Below are 15401 nucleotides of genomic sequence, written 5' to 3'. Positions count from 1 at the left end.
TTATGATGAGACAAAGGACCAGGGTGGATGGACATGCATTCAAAAGCAAAGAGACTAAGCAGCTGGCAGTGGACCTGTCCTCCTAAACTGAGAAAACATCCCAGCGTGCTTTTTTCTTTCTCTTCTTGTCTGTTTTCTTCCGTCGCTTTCTTTCTCTATTCCTCCTCTCCTTTTTTAAAGATTTATTTATTTATTTGTTTGTTTGTTTGTTTAGTCTATAACATTCCTTTCATGTATGCTTGCATGCCAGAAGAGGGCACCAGATCTCATTACAGATGGTTGTGAGCCACCATGTGTTTGCTGGGAATTGAACTCAGGACCTCTGGAAGAGCAGTCAGTGCTCTTAACCTCTGAGCCATCTCTCCAGCCCTTCCTCTCCTTTTTTAAAGGACCGACAGTTCTGCTTTGCTTTGGAGAGTCTCAGTGAAAAGCCACGAGGATGATCACGTCCAAGGGTATGATTAAGCATTTTTACAGCTGTATTTATAGCGCTTTCTCACCTTGTAGAAGAAACCTTGAAATCCCCTTTTCTATTGCTTGCCAGAATTAGACTTTGCTAAAGAGCTGGGTGGCTGACCCAGTGACCTCCAGCACATCACTTCCTGCCTTGGGTTTGTCAGCATTCTCTGGGTAAATAATTCAGTTAATCAAAACTGTTAAAAGTCTCTTTAAAACCAATATATACTTGTCATCTAGCTCTTAGCAAGTTGCTGGAGATTTTATAGATGCCCAGTGTCTGTTTGTATAGTAAACTGCACTTAAAAATAAAAATATGCAATAGAATAAAGAAAAATAGAATTTAAGTGACCTACAGTCTTAAGCTTTTTCTGCCTATTCACTGAGACTTCTCTCTGCAGGGAGTTACACAAACACGTGTTTATTCCATGGACTTTACAGAGTTAGCGGTGTTCATTAAATGCTTCTCTATGTCATTAAATGTCACAGGGGTATACAACCTTGTGGCCCCTCATTCTTGTTCAGACTGTTTCGATTTTTTCTGTAATTCTTGGGTATCAAGGTGTATTTCTACCAATCTTCAGACTGCACAACTTGGAAATCCCAGAAACACCCCCAAAGTTGGGGCATTGCAAACCAAATAAATCCACCTTCCAAGCTTTTCTTTCTGTTTCACCCCCCATTGATGGCTACACTCTCTTGGTCTCCATGGTGGTGTCTAAGGGTTTCATTGTTGCCATTATTGTTGTTTGCTAGTATGTAACAACTAGCCAGACGGGCCAGGCGGTGTTCGGATGCTTGCTAGTTGCCTGGGAAGTCATTCCCAGAATATCTTGCCTGGATAAGTAAATGTTAGACACATCTTAAAGGAGCTTGATACTCCCAAAATATCCACAGTTTGTGCTCCTTTATAGTCCTCACTTCGCATCCTGGCCATCGGCATAGATTGGCTTTAAACAGAAAGCTATGCCCGCTTAATGGGGAAAAAAACCAAACTTCCTAATTTTAAAATTACTTTGTTTCTTTAATTACTAGACAGGCTAAGCTTTGAATGTGTGTACTGTGTTAATGTTTGGTTGTTCCAGTTCTGAGCACTTGTAATTTTGTGCTTTTTAAAGATTGCCTATTTAATGATCATAAAGTAAGTTTTTGGACTACTCCAAAGGAGGAGAAATAAGATCTCAGAAGTAATCTTGGAACATTGATGTTAAGCAGATCTTTGTCCGACTTGGGGGAGGCTGCGTGTGAGGAGCCGTCTAACCAGAACTGGCCTCTGTGGTTCAGACTTGAACACTCGGTATATTTCACTTCCGGGCCTTCTTTGTAGCTTGCCTGACTGACCTGTTCTCGTGCTCAGCAAACCAAGGTCTCCATGGTTCTGTCAGGAAGCCCTCTTTCACCATCCTGGGTTGTAGTTGGGAACATGAGAATTAGAATGGCAAAAGGTAGTTTTGTCAGAGAAGACCGATTTTTTTTTTTTTTAAGAAAATTCATGCATGTCTTTCCAGCAATTGCTTAGAACTCGGGGCTTGTGCACCATCTGAGGAGAAGGAGCAGAAAAACGGGCATAGAAAAGAATACAGGGCTGGAGAGATGGCTCAGCGGTTAAGAGCACTGACTGCTCTTCTCAAGGACCCGGGTTCAATTCCCAGCACCCACATGGCAGCTCACAACTGTCTGAAAATCCAGTTCTAGGGGATCTGACACCTTCACACCAATGCACATAAAATAAAAGTTAAATAAACCATAAAAATTTTTTTTTAAAAAAAAGAATACAAATGACTTCCTCTTAAGGGTGGTTGGGGAGGTGGGATACATGTATGGGAAGACAACTACATTTTAGGAAAGAGAAATGGACCATAAAGAAACAGATGAGGAAAGGGCAGTTTTGCCATGACGTCTGTTTAGGCTTCTAGACCACGGTGATGAGTCACCCATCCCTGGACACAAAACTCTTAGAGTGGGAGGGTATTTATAATTGGATTCTTTAGCATGGCTCTACTTGATGGCAGAGGTGAGCACACAGAAAATACCTGACTTCACATCTTTGACTCAAAATCAAAATAATTTTAAGCTACAGTGGCATATTCTGGATACCTAACTGCCAACTAATCATGATAATTTCTTTAGATATATTTCAAAATTATATTGGTTTAGGAAAACGGCAGCAATAGCTTCTTCTTTTGGGACTATGATTTCTCCAGCCATGAGTGGACAGTTGGCTTGGTTTACAGTACTAAGCATGAATTCCTTCCTGTTGAACAGGTCTCCAGTCCAATTGACCAGCAGCTGGTTACCCCGAGATTAAAGTACTACTGTGGCACCATCTTGCCACCCAGTCATTCTCATTGTGGAGGTTCATTTGTTTACACCTGAGTGGAACTACCAATTGCTCTTCTCTCTTGGCAGCTTTCATAGAACCTACTGATACTATAAGAGAAAGTCTATAAGGAGGGGGCTTCCAGGTCAGTTTCGTCTTGATTCCTCCAAGTCCTGTATCTAAAGTGTGTGGCATCTTCAGCAGTAAGGTCTCGCCTTCAGGTGCTAGGAAGTAACCAAGACAGTGTTATAGCTTCCTTAGAGCCCTGGTGCACACTGATCTGGGAAACTTTGAACAGCACTGAGCATCAGCCTTCAGCTGTGCCCAGAGTCTGCTTGCATTCACGTCGAAGGATCTAGGACCAGGGACAGCCAAAATTTGGGGAAACAGAATTTCTTGCTAACTTGCAACATGCATAGTTTGTGAATGGGAAAGACAACCATCATTTTCCAAACTCAAAACTTTTGAGCAGCTCGGCCCCTCCCTTCCTCTTCCTTTAAACACTGTAATGGGCACAGGGCGTACAGAAATGAAGCAGCATCAATAATGGGGTAAAAGTTCCCTGAAGGACTCTAGACTGTGACCAAGGTTAAGAAGAAATCAGTAGGTAAGGTAGAGAAGAGATCGGAGGAGGGAAGAGAAGGCACGGTATCCCTCTCTGGGGTGGAAAGGACACCTTCAAAACTCAGACACACTTATGGAATTGGGACTTAAGTTGAGATTGTAAAATCTGTTTGCATACATTTTAGGACTACAAGAAAACTACTAGTTCAACCCGGAGCCTTTCTGCCTAAGGCCCAGCTGGACTATGAGGGTTTTATTTGGGGGGAGGGGGGGTTATTTAGGTCCTGTGGTGGATTTTAGTGAACCAGAGTCACACTTTTCAGGATGAGCTTAGACATGGAAAATGGGCGACACCATAAAATAGAAGAATATGCCTTGGGGACTTTTCAGTATTGGCTTACGACCTGATACATTCTTCAATAAGAACTTGTGTTATGTGATCCACTGTGTTATGCTTTCAGTATTGGCTTACGACCTGATATTTCTTCAATAAGAACTTGCGTTATGTGACATTACGATCCACTGTGGGATAGTTGGTGTCTAGGTAAGTTCTATTGTATTTACACTAGAGACGGGGTAGGCTCTTCAGTCCCCCAAATGGGGATTTAGATAAATTAGAAGGCTTCCAAGGGCAGCAAGCCAAAGAAACTAGGAGCTGGGAGAATTTATTTATGAGCCAAGATTAGGAACGGTTAAAGCATTTTGCTGGCTAACTGACAGGTAAAGGGGCTGTCAATCAGGAGTAAAGACAATAGAAATGCTGGTTTCAAGTCCCATTTGGGCTCCTGTTTGCCCTATATGCAACCATTGTCCTGTCTTTCTCCCCTGGACACTGCGTTTTATATGGTCCAGGATGGCCTTGATCCTGTCCTTGCCTACAGCCTGCTGAATTTCTGGCTCTTCTCCCAGGTCCCCTCCTCAGAGTCTCCCTTCTCACCATTTGCCGTCCCCAGGAACATGGGTTCTGAAGCACATGGAAACATGTCTACCCCAAGCCCAGTACACGTCTGTACTAGAAACAAGTCTACCCTCCTTCTGCCAAGTATTCTCACTACTGTTCTCTGCTCGGTCTCCTCTGCTCCGTCATGAGGTCAGCAATACTGAAGAGCTGGAGAGACAATTGGAATGTGTGTACTCCAGGCTAGTTATTTCTGAGCACAGGCAAGCACGCGCTGCGTGTTAGATACCCATCATGATGCTTGACAGCTCCCATATGTAGGTCCAACTCTTAAATCCAAACTTGCTCAGATTCCTGATTTGAATCTTCCTCTCTGAATTCCCAGTAGCCTTTTCTGTAACTCTTACAGGCAATTTTGTAAAGCCTCCCCACAATTAGTATTTTCCATAGTCTATTAATGTTAGAGGCAGACCTGCCATCTGTTATTCCAGGATATTGTATTACAATGACCTGTTTCTCCCTCTAGACCAGCAGTTCTCAACCTGTGAGTTGTGACCCCTTGGGAAACCCTCTATCTCCAAAAATATTTACATTATGATTCATAACAGTAGCAAAATTACAGTTATGAAGTAGCAATGAGAATAATTTTATGGAGGTCACTACACCTTGAGGAACTGCATTAAAGGGTCACATCGTTAGGCAGGCTGAGAACCACTGCTGTAGGCTGTGCACACCCTGAAGGAAGAGGAAAGAACTCATGGTTGTTTGCGTGGCCCTTCCAGCTTCCTCCATTCCATATAAAGGCCGTGTGTGATGGCGTCTTTTTTATAACATTTTTATCAGTGAATAATTCAAACGCAGTACAACTCAGCCGTTTAACTGTGCGGTTCCATAGTTTCTGGAATATCGGCAGAATGGTAGAGACATCACCAGTCTGTTTTAGAGCATTCCTACGGCTCTCTGTCCCTCAGCCTGCCAAACTATATCTTCGGCCCATCCTCCTCTCACGCATCTTCAGCCCTAGTCAACCTCCATGCCCCTTTCTGTCCCCGTGGACTTTTCTCTCTGGAACATATTCCACAGATTGTGCAATGTGTACTCTTTCATGACTGGCTCCTTCCATGTGGCATCATGAATTTTAGAGTCCATCCATATTGTGGCAGGGGTCCCTGTGTCATCCCCTTTTAAGGCCAAATCCCCGTCCATTGTTTTTCTAGTCACCAACCACTGGGTACTTGGGAAGTTTCTCCTGTTGGCTACAGTAGCAAATACTGGCTTGAACCTTTGTGTCCTGGGCTTGGGGTAGCCACGTTTCCACGGACCGTGTGTATCTACTGAAGAGTAGGCTCGCTGGGTTATGCTCGCTACGCTTAACTTCCTGAGAAACCCCGAGGTGTCTGCAGCATTATATCTTCCCACCATCTGTAGCCTAGGTTGTATACCCTGATGATAATTTTTGACCGATTCATAGCGAACATGCGCTGAGACAATACAGAGAAACAGTAATTTACAAAGCACTTGCACTCTATGGAAAATGGGAATAGTCTTAGTGAATACAGAGCAGGGTGTGCCTGTAGCTTGTGCTGTTACCATGCCATTGCAGATAAAGGATTGAGCATGCACCATTTCTTAATCCACTAGGAGTGATGGCACTAGTTCCCCGCGTCCTGAGGGATCACTGCGTCTGATTTCTGTGCATCTCACGTGTGGTGGGTTTCTCTATATCTGTAGGCCTTAGAAACATTTGTTCTAACACTTTAACTATTTCCTACTAGAAAAAATTTCCCCCCGTCCTTGAGGGACACTTTATTGTATTGGAAAGTCACTTGAAAAAGGAAGAAGGTGACAAGATTAATCTCTATTCAAATAAAAATACAAAACCTGAATTTTTTCCCAAGTCTTGCCTTTGTACCAAAAGGAGTTTCTTAGGAAATGCAAATATGTGTTTTCTGCGTGAATAAGGACACTGTTATTTAAAGGTGGTAACAAAGGGTAGAATCTTATGTAAAAAAGTAAGGCGGTTAAAAGTAGAACTAAGTGGAACCGCGCCAAGCGACTGAAGGAGAACAAAAATATTCCATAAAGTGAGGGAGAGGGAGAGCCGAGCTGACAGTCCCAGCGAGATCCCTGGCTGCACCTGGGCTGCGGTGTGGAAAAGGGGCAGGAGTGAGGTTGGAGAGCCACTGTCCCTCTTGGATCTCAGGAAGAGAGCTGCGGCATGTGTTAGAAACGCGGAGCAATTCCTAATTATAAACCAACGGTGCAAAGGCTCCTGGTGGGCTAGAGAGCCATCCTCAGAAGGCAACTGTGCTAAGCACTTTATGTGCCGTGCCCTAGCCCGATCCCCCTCCCTAGCTGAGGGCTTGGATGCAGGCATTGCCCTCGCTTCTCCCATAAACAATCAAAGGATGCAGAAGAAACTGCTCAAGAGAACCAGCTAGGTGCAGAATCTGAGTGCTGTACTGTAGAGCCAGGGAACCCCCAGAGTCCCTGCTCTAAACTATGGGGCCACCATTCTTCTATGATTATGTTTGTTTTCCACACCTACGTTGTTTGAGTACAGCAATTAAAAACACATTAACCACCTTGTGATTTTCGTTTAAATTAAATCTATTTAAATAATGAGTCAAAGGCATTTGTTTTTGTAATAGTTTTTAAATTACTGGTAATGTAGCCTAATAGGCCGCCAGGTCTATCGAGGGTTGAGGCAGGATGCAGGGACTCAGGGACCAAGTTTACGAAGATTAAACTTCATTCCAGAGGCAGCAAGAACATTAGCTTTCTGAAATGTTCAGCTGGCAGAGAATAACCACGTACTTAAGGAGTGTGGTGTGTTGCCTGTTGTAAACATTGTGTAGTGATCAAAACGGGGTGGTTACCATATCCATTGCCTCAAATAGTTAGCATCTCTCTGTGGTGAGAACATTCCAAACCTTCTCTCCTAGCTATCACAAGGCAAACAGCACACTTGTTCATGATGTCTGCTCTACTGGGCTATGGAAACCAGGATGTATCCCCCTTGGTCGCTCTACTGTGTTGTCAAAACCAGAGGGTATTTCCCTTATCTAACAGCAGCTTTGTTGCCCTGCCCCCCCTTCCTTAACCTTTTGAGCCAAGTGTCTCATCTGTGGCTGGAAGTGCCCCTCCATGGAGGGTCTGTGGGTGGGTATTTAGGACATAACTAGAGAAAGACCAACTAGGAACCTACTAAAATCGTGACCATTGAAGATGAAAAGATTCCAAACTAAAGCCAGAGCAGGTAGCCCCCACAGGTGTCAATCAAAGAAAGATGAAAGGGTCCCCAGCAGTTTGAGGGTGCAGAGGCTTTAGCCTTGCAAGTGTTCCAGGGTTCTTTGGGTGGATCACAGGATGGCCAGTGATGTAGTGGCTCACAGACTGCTGGAGATGTGATTCCCTAAGACAGATCCCAAGGAAATGGGATTTTACAATACCAGGTGTAGTTTTTGTTTTTGTTAATTGCTTATACATTTTCCACTTTTCCCCACCTGAGGGTTTCTGCTTAGTTATTTTCTGAGAAAGGATCTCAATCTGTAGCCCAGGCTAGACACCCACTCAACTGCAACCCTTTTGCTTCAGCTGCTGAGGAATTAGGATTGCGGGCATGAGTCAGCAAGCCCTCCCATTTTAGTTTTCCTTCACAGTCCTGTTTTCTTTTCCAGAAGCAGTTCCAGGTATTTTAAGACTTTGTCTTTTAGTCTCTGGGGAATCTATTCAAGCCATTCAGGTAGTTTAAAAGGGCAGCATCTTTGGCATTTCCTTGAAGCATCAGATTAGCCCAGAGGCTTGCAGATGTGCTGTTTTCTCAGAGCAACGGGCAACTAATTGACCAGAACCCTCTTGGGATTGCAGGCTGCCTTGGCTGGAGGTACCACCATGATCATCGACTTCGCCATCCCTCAGAAAGGCAGCTCCCTCCTCGAAGCCTTTGAGACCTGGCGCAGCTGGGCGGACCCCAATGTCTGCTGTGACTATAGCCTGCACGTGGCGGTGACATGGTGGAGTGACAAGGTGAGGCAGCTGGCTTCCAGTGTGTTCTGTTAGGTCCCCTTGTCGTTGGCTCTGCATGACAGCAAGGAAGTGGCAATGTGCGTAGGCAAACCCCGGTGATGTCCCTGCCTCGGGGGTGATTGGGGGACTGGTGGGGTGGGTTCTCGTTGCACTTTCTTCTGAATCTGTTGAATTCTGAGTACTGTGAAAGATTGCAGTCACAACATTAGAGTGTAAAAACATCATCACGTAAAGCGCATAGTGAGACTCCATCCTGCTTGCTCACAGAATCATCCTGTGTTTAATACAGGAATTGCTGAGGTTTCCTCTACTCTCCACGGTACCTATTCCTCTTAGTCTCAACATCAACATGCCTAGAATCTTTAAAAAATGTATTAGAAAATTTTAATGTATGAGAAAACATCAAAGAAGTTCTAAGTTTAGAATTCCTCCAAATTAGAGGCCTCCATTCCTACCCCTGACAGGAGAAGCCAAGCTGGGATCCTTTCCAAGGCCCCTCCCAGCTGAGTCCAGGGGCGATGTGGCTCTCCCAACACTACTCTGTTGTTGTCCCTGTCACGAGTCCCCCAGAGACCACCAGGAGTCCCAGTTCATATGCCAAAGCTTAAGCCTGGGCTCTCCATCCATCCTTTCTGTCACAGCGGCTGGATCAGGGAGAGCATTGAGCTCAGCTGTGACAGGATTTTGAAGGAGCAAAGGATGGCGGGTAAGAGAATTCTGGATTCAGGTGGGGGTTGTACTCCTGATTGGGCAGGAGTGAGGTAACAGAAATCTTGTCAAACAGGGACTGGTACTGGCGTTGCTGTAAGGAAATTAGCAACCTATATACAAGTTAGGGAAGCTAGTCTCAATGCTCTGGAGCAGGCAGTACTTGTTTGTCTCAGTTCTGATTGGTTCCCCACAGGGTGCAATCTATGACTTTTCCTGGTTATTGTGATGGTGAGGTCTAGTCTCAGTATTGTTAATTTGCAGCCTGTCATGGCTGCACTGATGTTAAGTTAGGCCTCTTCTGTCACCTGAGAACCATTTACAACAGACCTCAAAACATTCTTCCATGCCCAGTAATTATTTAAGCCATGGAAATGATAAGAGTCAGATAGAGGAGATGACTTTGAGAGCTGTTAAAATACGTTGGGGTTTTTTTTTTTTTTACTGAAAATTTGCGTGTGTGCCTTAGAAGAAATTTTCCTTGAGATTTAAACCCTAATTTGTTTCTTCATATTGGATTTCATTCAGAAATTTTAAGGAGGTGAGGCATGAATCATGGTGATGCTGTTTGAGTAGGTCATTCATCAACCTTTCCAAAGCTTGTTTCAGACACCAAGTGAATATAAAACAAGCGTTCAGTCTGTAACGAGTAACCCAGCAAACATCGAGGGTCATAGTCCACAGCTCAAGCTGATTTCTCTCCACAAACAGGATTCTAAGCCCTGAGCTGGACCTACTTTATACCTTCAAAGGCAAGCTTTCCCTCCCTTCCTTCCTTTCCTCCCTCCCTCCCTCCCTCCCTCCCTCCTTCCCTCCTTCCTTCCTTCCTTCCTTCCTTCCTTCCTTCCTTCCTTTCTTCCCTCCCTCCCCTTTCCTTCTTTCCTTCTTTCGCCTCTCCTTCCCGCCCTCTCTTATTTTGTGAAAAGCACAGGCAATGATGGTGGTTTTAACCAGTCCTTTTCATACTTTAACAAGTGGAGAGATCCCCCAATACAGGTTCTGTTGTGTTCCTATGGCCAAGAGCTCAGTACAGCCTCAAACAGCAGAAGTGTATTGTTTCCCAGTCTTGAAGGTTAGAAGGCCAAGGTATCTTGTGATTGGTTTGTCCTGAGGGCAAACGGCTCTGTCCCATGCTTTTCTAGAAGCTTCTATCTGTGGTAATCTTGAATAGCCCTTGCCTTAAAGAAGGAGCGTTCTGACTTCTGCTTCCATCTCCTTATACAAGCCTGTATTTCAGCTCATCTTTTTCAAGGCCTCCAATCGTGGGGGATTAGGATGTACATCATTGACATCACAGTAGCTAACCACACCTGTGGTGAGCCTACTTCTAAAGAAGGGTTAGGACTTTAAGGGTTAGGGGACACACAAGGCAATTTACTAAAACTTTCCCCCCCCTTTTATGAAGGTTCTTTGTAGTCTTTTTCCCCATTGTATTGAAAATAGTTTTTGCCCTCACATAATATATTCTGATGACTGTTTCCCCTCCCTCTATTCCTCCCAGTTCCTTCCCAACTCCACTCTCATCTGATCTTTCAGATCTTTCTTTCTCATTAGAAAAAAAGCAGGCTTCTATGAGATAATAATAAAATAGAAGGAAATAAAGTATGATAAAATAAAACAAAAACTATCCCACTGAAGTTGGAGAAGACAAAGCAAAAGAAGGAAAAGAGCCCAAGAGAAGACACATAAATCAGAGACTCTCTCGTTTGCCCTCTCAGGAATCCATAAAAAAAAAATTAACCTGGTGTTGTAGGCGGCTTGTTTGTTCCCAGCTGCTCAGCCCTGAAATAATTATACAGAAACTATATTATTTGCAACACTGTTTGGCCATTAGCTTAAGCATATTTCTGGCTAACTCTTATGTCCTAAACTAACCCATCTCCATTAATCTGTGTATCGTCACGTGGCTGTGGCTTACTGGCAAAGATTTGGCATGTCTGTCTCTGGTGGCTGCTCCATGGCTTCTCTTGACTCCACCTTCTTTCTCCCAGCATTCAGTTTAGTTCCCGTCCCCCCCCCCCCACTACCTCTGTTCTGCCCTGCACAGGCCTAAGACAGTTCCTTTATTAACCAAGGGTATTCACAGCATACAGAGGGCAATCCTACATTAACCTGGAAGCCATACTATATACACAGAGGACCTGGTGCAGACCCATGCAGGCCTGTGCACGCTGCCTCAGTCTCTGTGAGTTCACATGGGCTTTGCTTTCCCCACCCCCTCTGGCTCTTCCATTCTTTACATCTCTTCTTCTGGGTTCTCTCAGCTCTGACGGGAGGGATCTGAAGGAGATAGCCCATTTAGGGCTGACTTTTCCAAGGTCTCTCACTGTGTAGAGTCTGGCTCTAGGTCTCTGTATCTGTTCCCATTTGCTGCAGCTTCTCTGATGACAGCTGAGCTCTCTTATCTGTCTGAGTCAGGGAAGTCAGTTTGTAGTAGTGGGCAAGAATACCTGCATGTTTAACATGGAGAAGGGCTCACTATGTGGTCACATGCTGGCCTCGTCCTCCTGCCTGCACCTCTGAAGGGTGAGATTGCAGTGTGCCAACATGCCCAGCTTGGTGCTTTTTTATTGTTTGTTCTTTGTTTCTTTGAGACAGGGTCTCTCTTCACAGACCTGACTGTCCTAGAACTCACATAGACAAGGCTGGCCTGGAGTTCATATAGATCTGCCCCACTCTGCCTCCCAAGTGCTGGGATTAAAGGTGTGCACCACCACACCCTACAGCTTTGTCTGAAAGTTAACCTCCTATGTCTATGTACTTAGTTCATGAATTGTTGATGACATTTTCCACCTCAGTTAATAAGGTTTCTCTTTCAGGGTGGGGGAGTGCTCTCTTTTTCTGTTATGTTATGAGTGTATATACAGTTGTATGCATTGTTTAAAGAGCGATTTTCAAATATTCAATATTTTCCCAAAGAGAGGCTCTTGCTAGACTCCTAACTTTTAGCGAAGCTGCCCATTTAAAAAAAAAAAAAAAAAAAAAAAAAAAAAAAAAAAAAAAAAAAAAACTAGATGGCAGGAGCCAGGCACTCCCCTGTGCATCTGGACGGCCGTCGCTCACGCATTAGGTACCTCATGCTCTAAGAGCCGGACGGACGTGTGGAGGAGGTCGATCTCGCTGAGCATCAGGGTGTGGATGCAGGAGCGGATGGACATGTGTGTGTGTGTGTCAGCTCTGCTGCCGTAACAGCGTCCCACGGGCTGGCTGGTTTAGTAACAGAATTTACTTCTCGAAGCCAGAAGGCAGGAAGTCCTGTAACAATGCACTTGAAGAGCTAGCTCCCCATGAGGCTTCTCTTTCTGGCTGTGGACAGGTACCTTGTCACATAATCCCCTCTGAGCCTCACCTCTGTGCCAAGGTTTGGTGACTGTCCCCTCCATCAAGTGGGAAGAGATTTTATGAGCTATGAGCAACCCTCCTGCTATGGTTGCTGTACTTTTGTGTGTGTGTGTGTGCGCGCGCGTATTTATGTGTGTATGTGCGCATGTGTGTGAGCAAGTGTGTATTGTGTGCATGTGTATGTATGTATGTGTGCATGTGTGTGAGTTAACCTATAGAAGGATCAAACAACTTTCCTTTGAAAGTTGTAGGCAGATTTTCTGTCCCTCCAGCCAATTCTCAAATAACCACAGAGACTTAATATTAATTATAAATTAATTATAAATGCTTGGCCGTTAGCTCAGGCTTGTTACTAGCTAACTCATACATTTAAAATTAACCCATATTTCTTATCTACCCTCTACCACATGGTGGTACTTTCTTTCAATGAGGCATGTTCATCTTGCTTCTCTCTGCATCTGCTCGAGACTCCTGAAACTCTGCCCTCCTTCTTCCCAGCATCCTCTGTGTCTTGTTGTCCCATTGATACTGCTTGACTAGCCACCAGCCAGTCAACTCTTTTATTAAACCAACAAGAAGGCACCTTGGCAAAGATACATCTTCACAGTGTACAAAAAGATTATTCTATAACAGAAAGCTTTAATCCGTTTTGAGACTTGAATTTGAGACTTCAAACTCGCTTACTGGGTGGTTTTGCTCTCAGTTTGTCTCTGATATCTGACAAACCCGAAGATCCCCCAAGCCATGACTGTCTAGAATCTTGTCAGTAATGATCTCTCACCTCCCAGGTGTGTTGTCGGGGCGCCGCAGCCCAATGCTCAGCTTATGCTTCCTCAAGCAAACCTGGGTCAGTCCACTGCCCTCCTCCAACAAGTCAACCTACTTCTCTTAGATTTGAGCCCCAGCTCTTACCACACATAAGCTTTGATGCCGTCTAGATCCACGGTTGCTACCCTTGCTGCCGTGTGGTTTCACCTTCTTTTTCTGTAACGGTCTCCTCAAATTGGAGAACAGATGCCGAGAATTTTAGATTCAAGCACAATAATGAAGCACTTTAGGGAACGCTGTTAATTTCCCCTGATTTAAGAGCATCCCGGCAGCAGTTTATCAGGTGAAATGGGGTGTGGCCTGGGAAAAAGTCTATGGATTTCATTGCGGTTTTTTTTTTTTTTTTTTTTTTTTTTTTTTTTTTTTTTTTTTCTGAAGGAAGCTGTCACCCTTATGTTGCTTATTTCTTTTCTGGATATAATCTTTGAGGGAATGCTGAAATTATCCTTTGAATTAATGAGGGGTGTGCTGTTTTGGCATGAATTCTAATTGACCTTAATAATAAAAACCCAGAGTTAGATATAGGGGTGAATCCTAAAAGATCAGAGAAGCTGAGCAGCCAGCCACTAGTTTTACCTCTACTGAATCCTCAGACCAAAGGGGTGATCCTGTTCCTGTGAATCCTCAGACTGAATGCTCTTCTACGAAACCTCAGACTGGATCTGAGCCCTTGTCTCTTCCTGCCTTATAGTCCCCTCTCTGCCCAGCCATATCGCTCCTGTCTCCACCTCCCTAGTGCTGGGATTAAAGGCATGGTATCCCAAGTGCTGGATCACCTTTGTGTGAGCTCCGTTTCTCTTTTAGACAGAGTCAATCCCGCACAGCCCAGTGTGGCCTTGAACTCACAGAGAGCCATCTGCCTCTTGTCTCTCCCGAGTGCTGGGATTAAAGGTGTGTGGCACCACTGTCTGGCCTCTTTGGCTAACTAGTGGTTTAGCTCTGTGCTCTGATCTTCAAGTAAGCTTTATTTGTGGATCACAAATATCACTCCAGATTGTTGTATCTGTTGCCTGCCTAGGTAAAAGAAGAAATGAAAACCCTTGCCCAAGATAAAGGAGTTAACTCCTTCAAGATGTTTATGGCCTACAAAGGCCTGTACATGGTGCAAGACGAGCAGATGTATGCAGCCTTCTGCCATTGCAAGGAGATCGGAGCAATTGCTCAGGTGCACGCCGAGAATGGAGACTTGATCGCAGAGGTGAGCGTTCCCTTCCAAACTTCTGTAGACAGGAACATTAAAAAAATAAACAACGAGCCGGGAGGTGGTGGCACACGCCTTTAATCCCAGCACTCGGGAGGCAGAGGCAGGCGGATCTCTGAGTTCGAGGCCAGCCTGGTCTACAAGAGCTAGTTCCAGGACAGGCTCTAGAAACTACAGGGAAACCCTGTCTCGAAAAACCAAATAAATAAATAAATAAATAAACAAACAAACAAAGAAAAGCTGTAACTTAAAGCAAGGACATTTAGCCCTAAGAAGGTAGACACAGCACATGGAAGGACAGAAACTAAGTTGCTTGTTATCTGTGTTACATTACATACCTGACTTGGTTTTCTTGGTCACTGCCTTTGATTTTATTCAGTGGGTCTACATAATCGGGTGAAGAATTCTCCCTTTTCAACCAGTTACCTATACTCAACTTTAGAAACATGCTGGTTTAAAAGTGTGAGTCATTTTCTTCTAGATTTACTTATTTATTACTTGTGTGTATGTGTTTCTGCATGAGTTAATGTGTGCATGCAGATTCCTGGAACGGTCAGAAGTTGGGTCGCCTGGAACTGGAGGTACAGCAGCTGTGAGCTGCCACGTGGATGCTGGGAACTGAACTCGAGTCCTCTGGAAGCACGGCCAGTGCTCTTCACTGCAGAGCCACCTCTCCAGACCTGTAAATCATTTCTTTTACGTCCCTTGGCTCTGGTTTGTTGTCGGGGTTTTCAGAGGCTCGGGCTGCTGGTACTGAATGCTAACGTGTGGGCGTTGGTGTGGTCTGGTGAAGTGAGCGGAAGGTGTTTTAAAGCCTTACACTTTCCAGAGACAGGATATTAAAGTGTGCTCTGGAGGAATCTGGAAGATATTTACTTCTCCTGTTAGCTCCATTACTAATGCCCGAAGGGTAGGCCATCTGTAAGATTTAAGAAGCTGTCCCTAACCCTTTATATCAGCTGATTTTTTTTTTCTTTCCCCAGGCTTAGCTCCCATTAAAGTAAGTACGATTGCAGCTCTGTGGCCAGGAGGCAGAGGCAAGAATGAGAGGAAAT

The 15401-nt window shown here is 44.5% G+C and overlaps 1 protein-coding gene across 6 annotated transcripts in view; it reads left to right on the top strand.

Annotated features, from left to right (window-relative positions):
- Positions 1–15401, top strand: part of Dpys (dihydropyrimidinase) — a 75246-nt gene that overhangs the window by 5492 nt on the left and 54353 nt on the right. For all 6 annotated transcript variants that reach the window (XM_038344038.2, XM_038344037.2, XM_038344033.2 and 3 more), the window contains exons 2-3: positions 8109–8267; positions 14164–14343. In XM_038344038.2, the coding sequence (XP_038199966.1) occupies positions 8109–8267; positions 14164–14343 (339 nt within the window). The remainder of the gene's footprint in view (positions 1–8108; positions 8268–14163; positions 14344–15401) is intronic.

The sequence above is a fragment of the Arvicola amphibius genome, chromosome 9 (assembly GCF_903992535.2).
Source record: "Arvicola amphibius chromosome 9, mArvAmp1.2, whole genome shotgun sequence".
In the NCBI taxonomy this organism is placed as follows: Eukaryota; Metazoa; Chordata; class Mammalia; order Rodentia; family Cricetidae; genus Arvicola; species Arvicola amphibius.
This window is presented reverse-complemented; position numbering and strand designations above follow the sequence as displayed.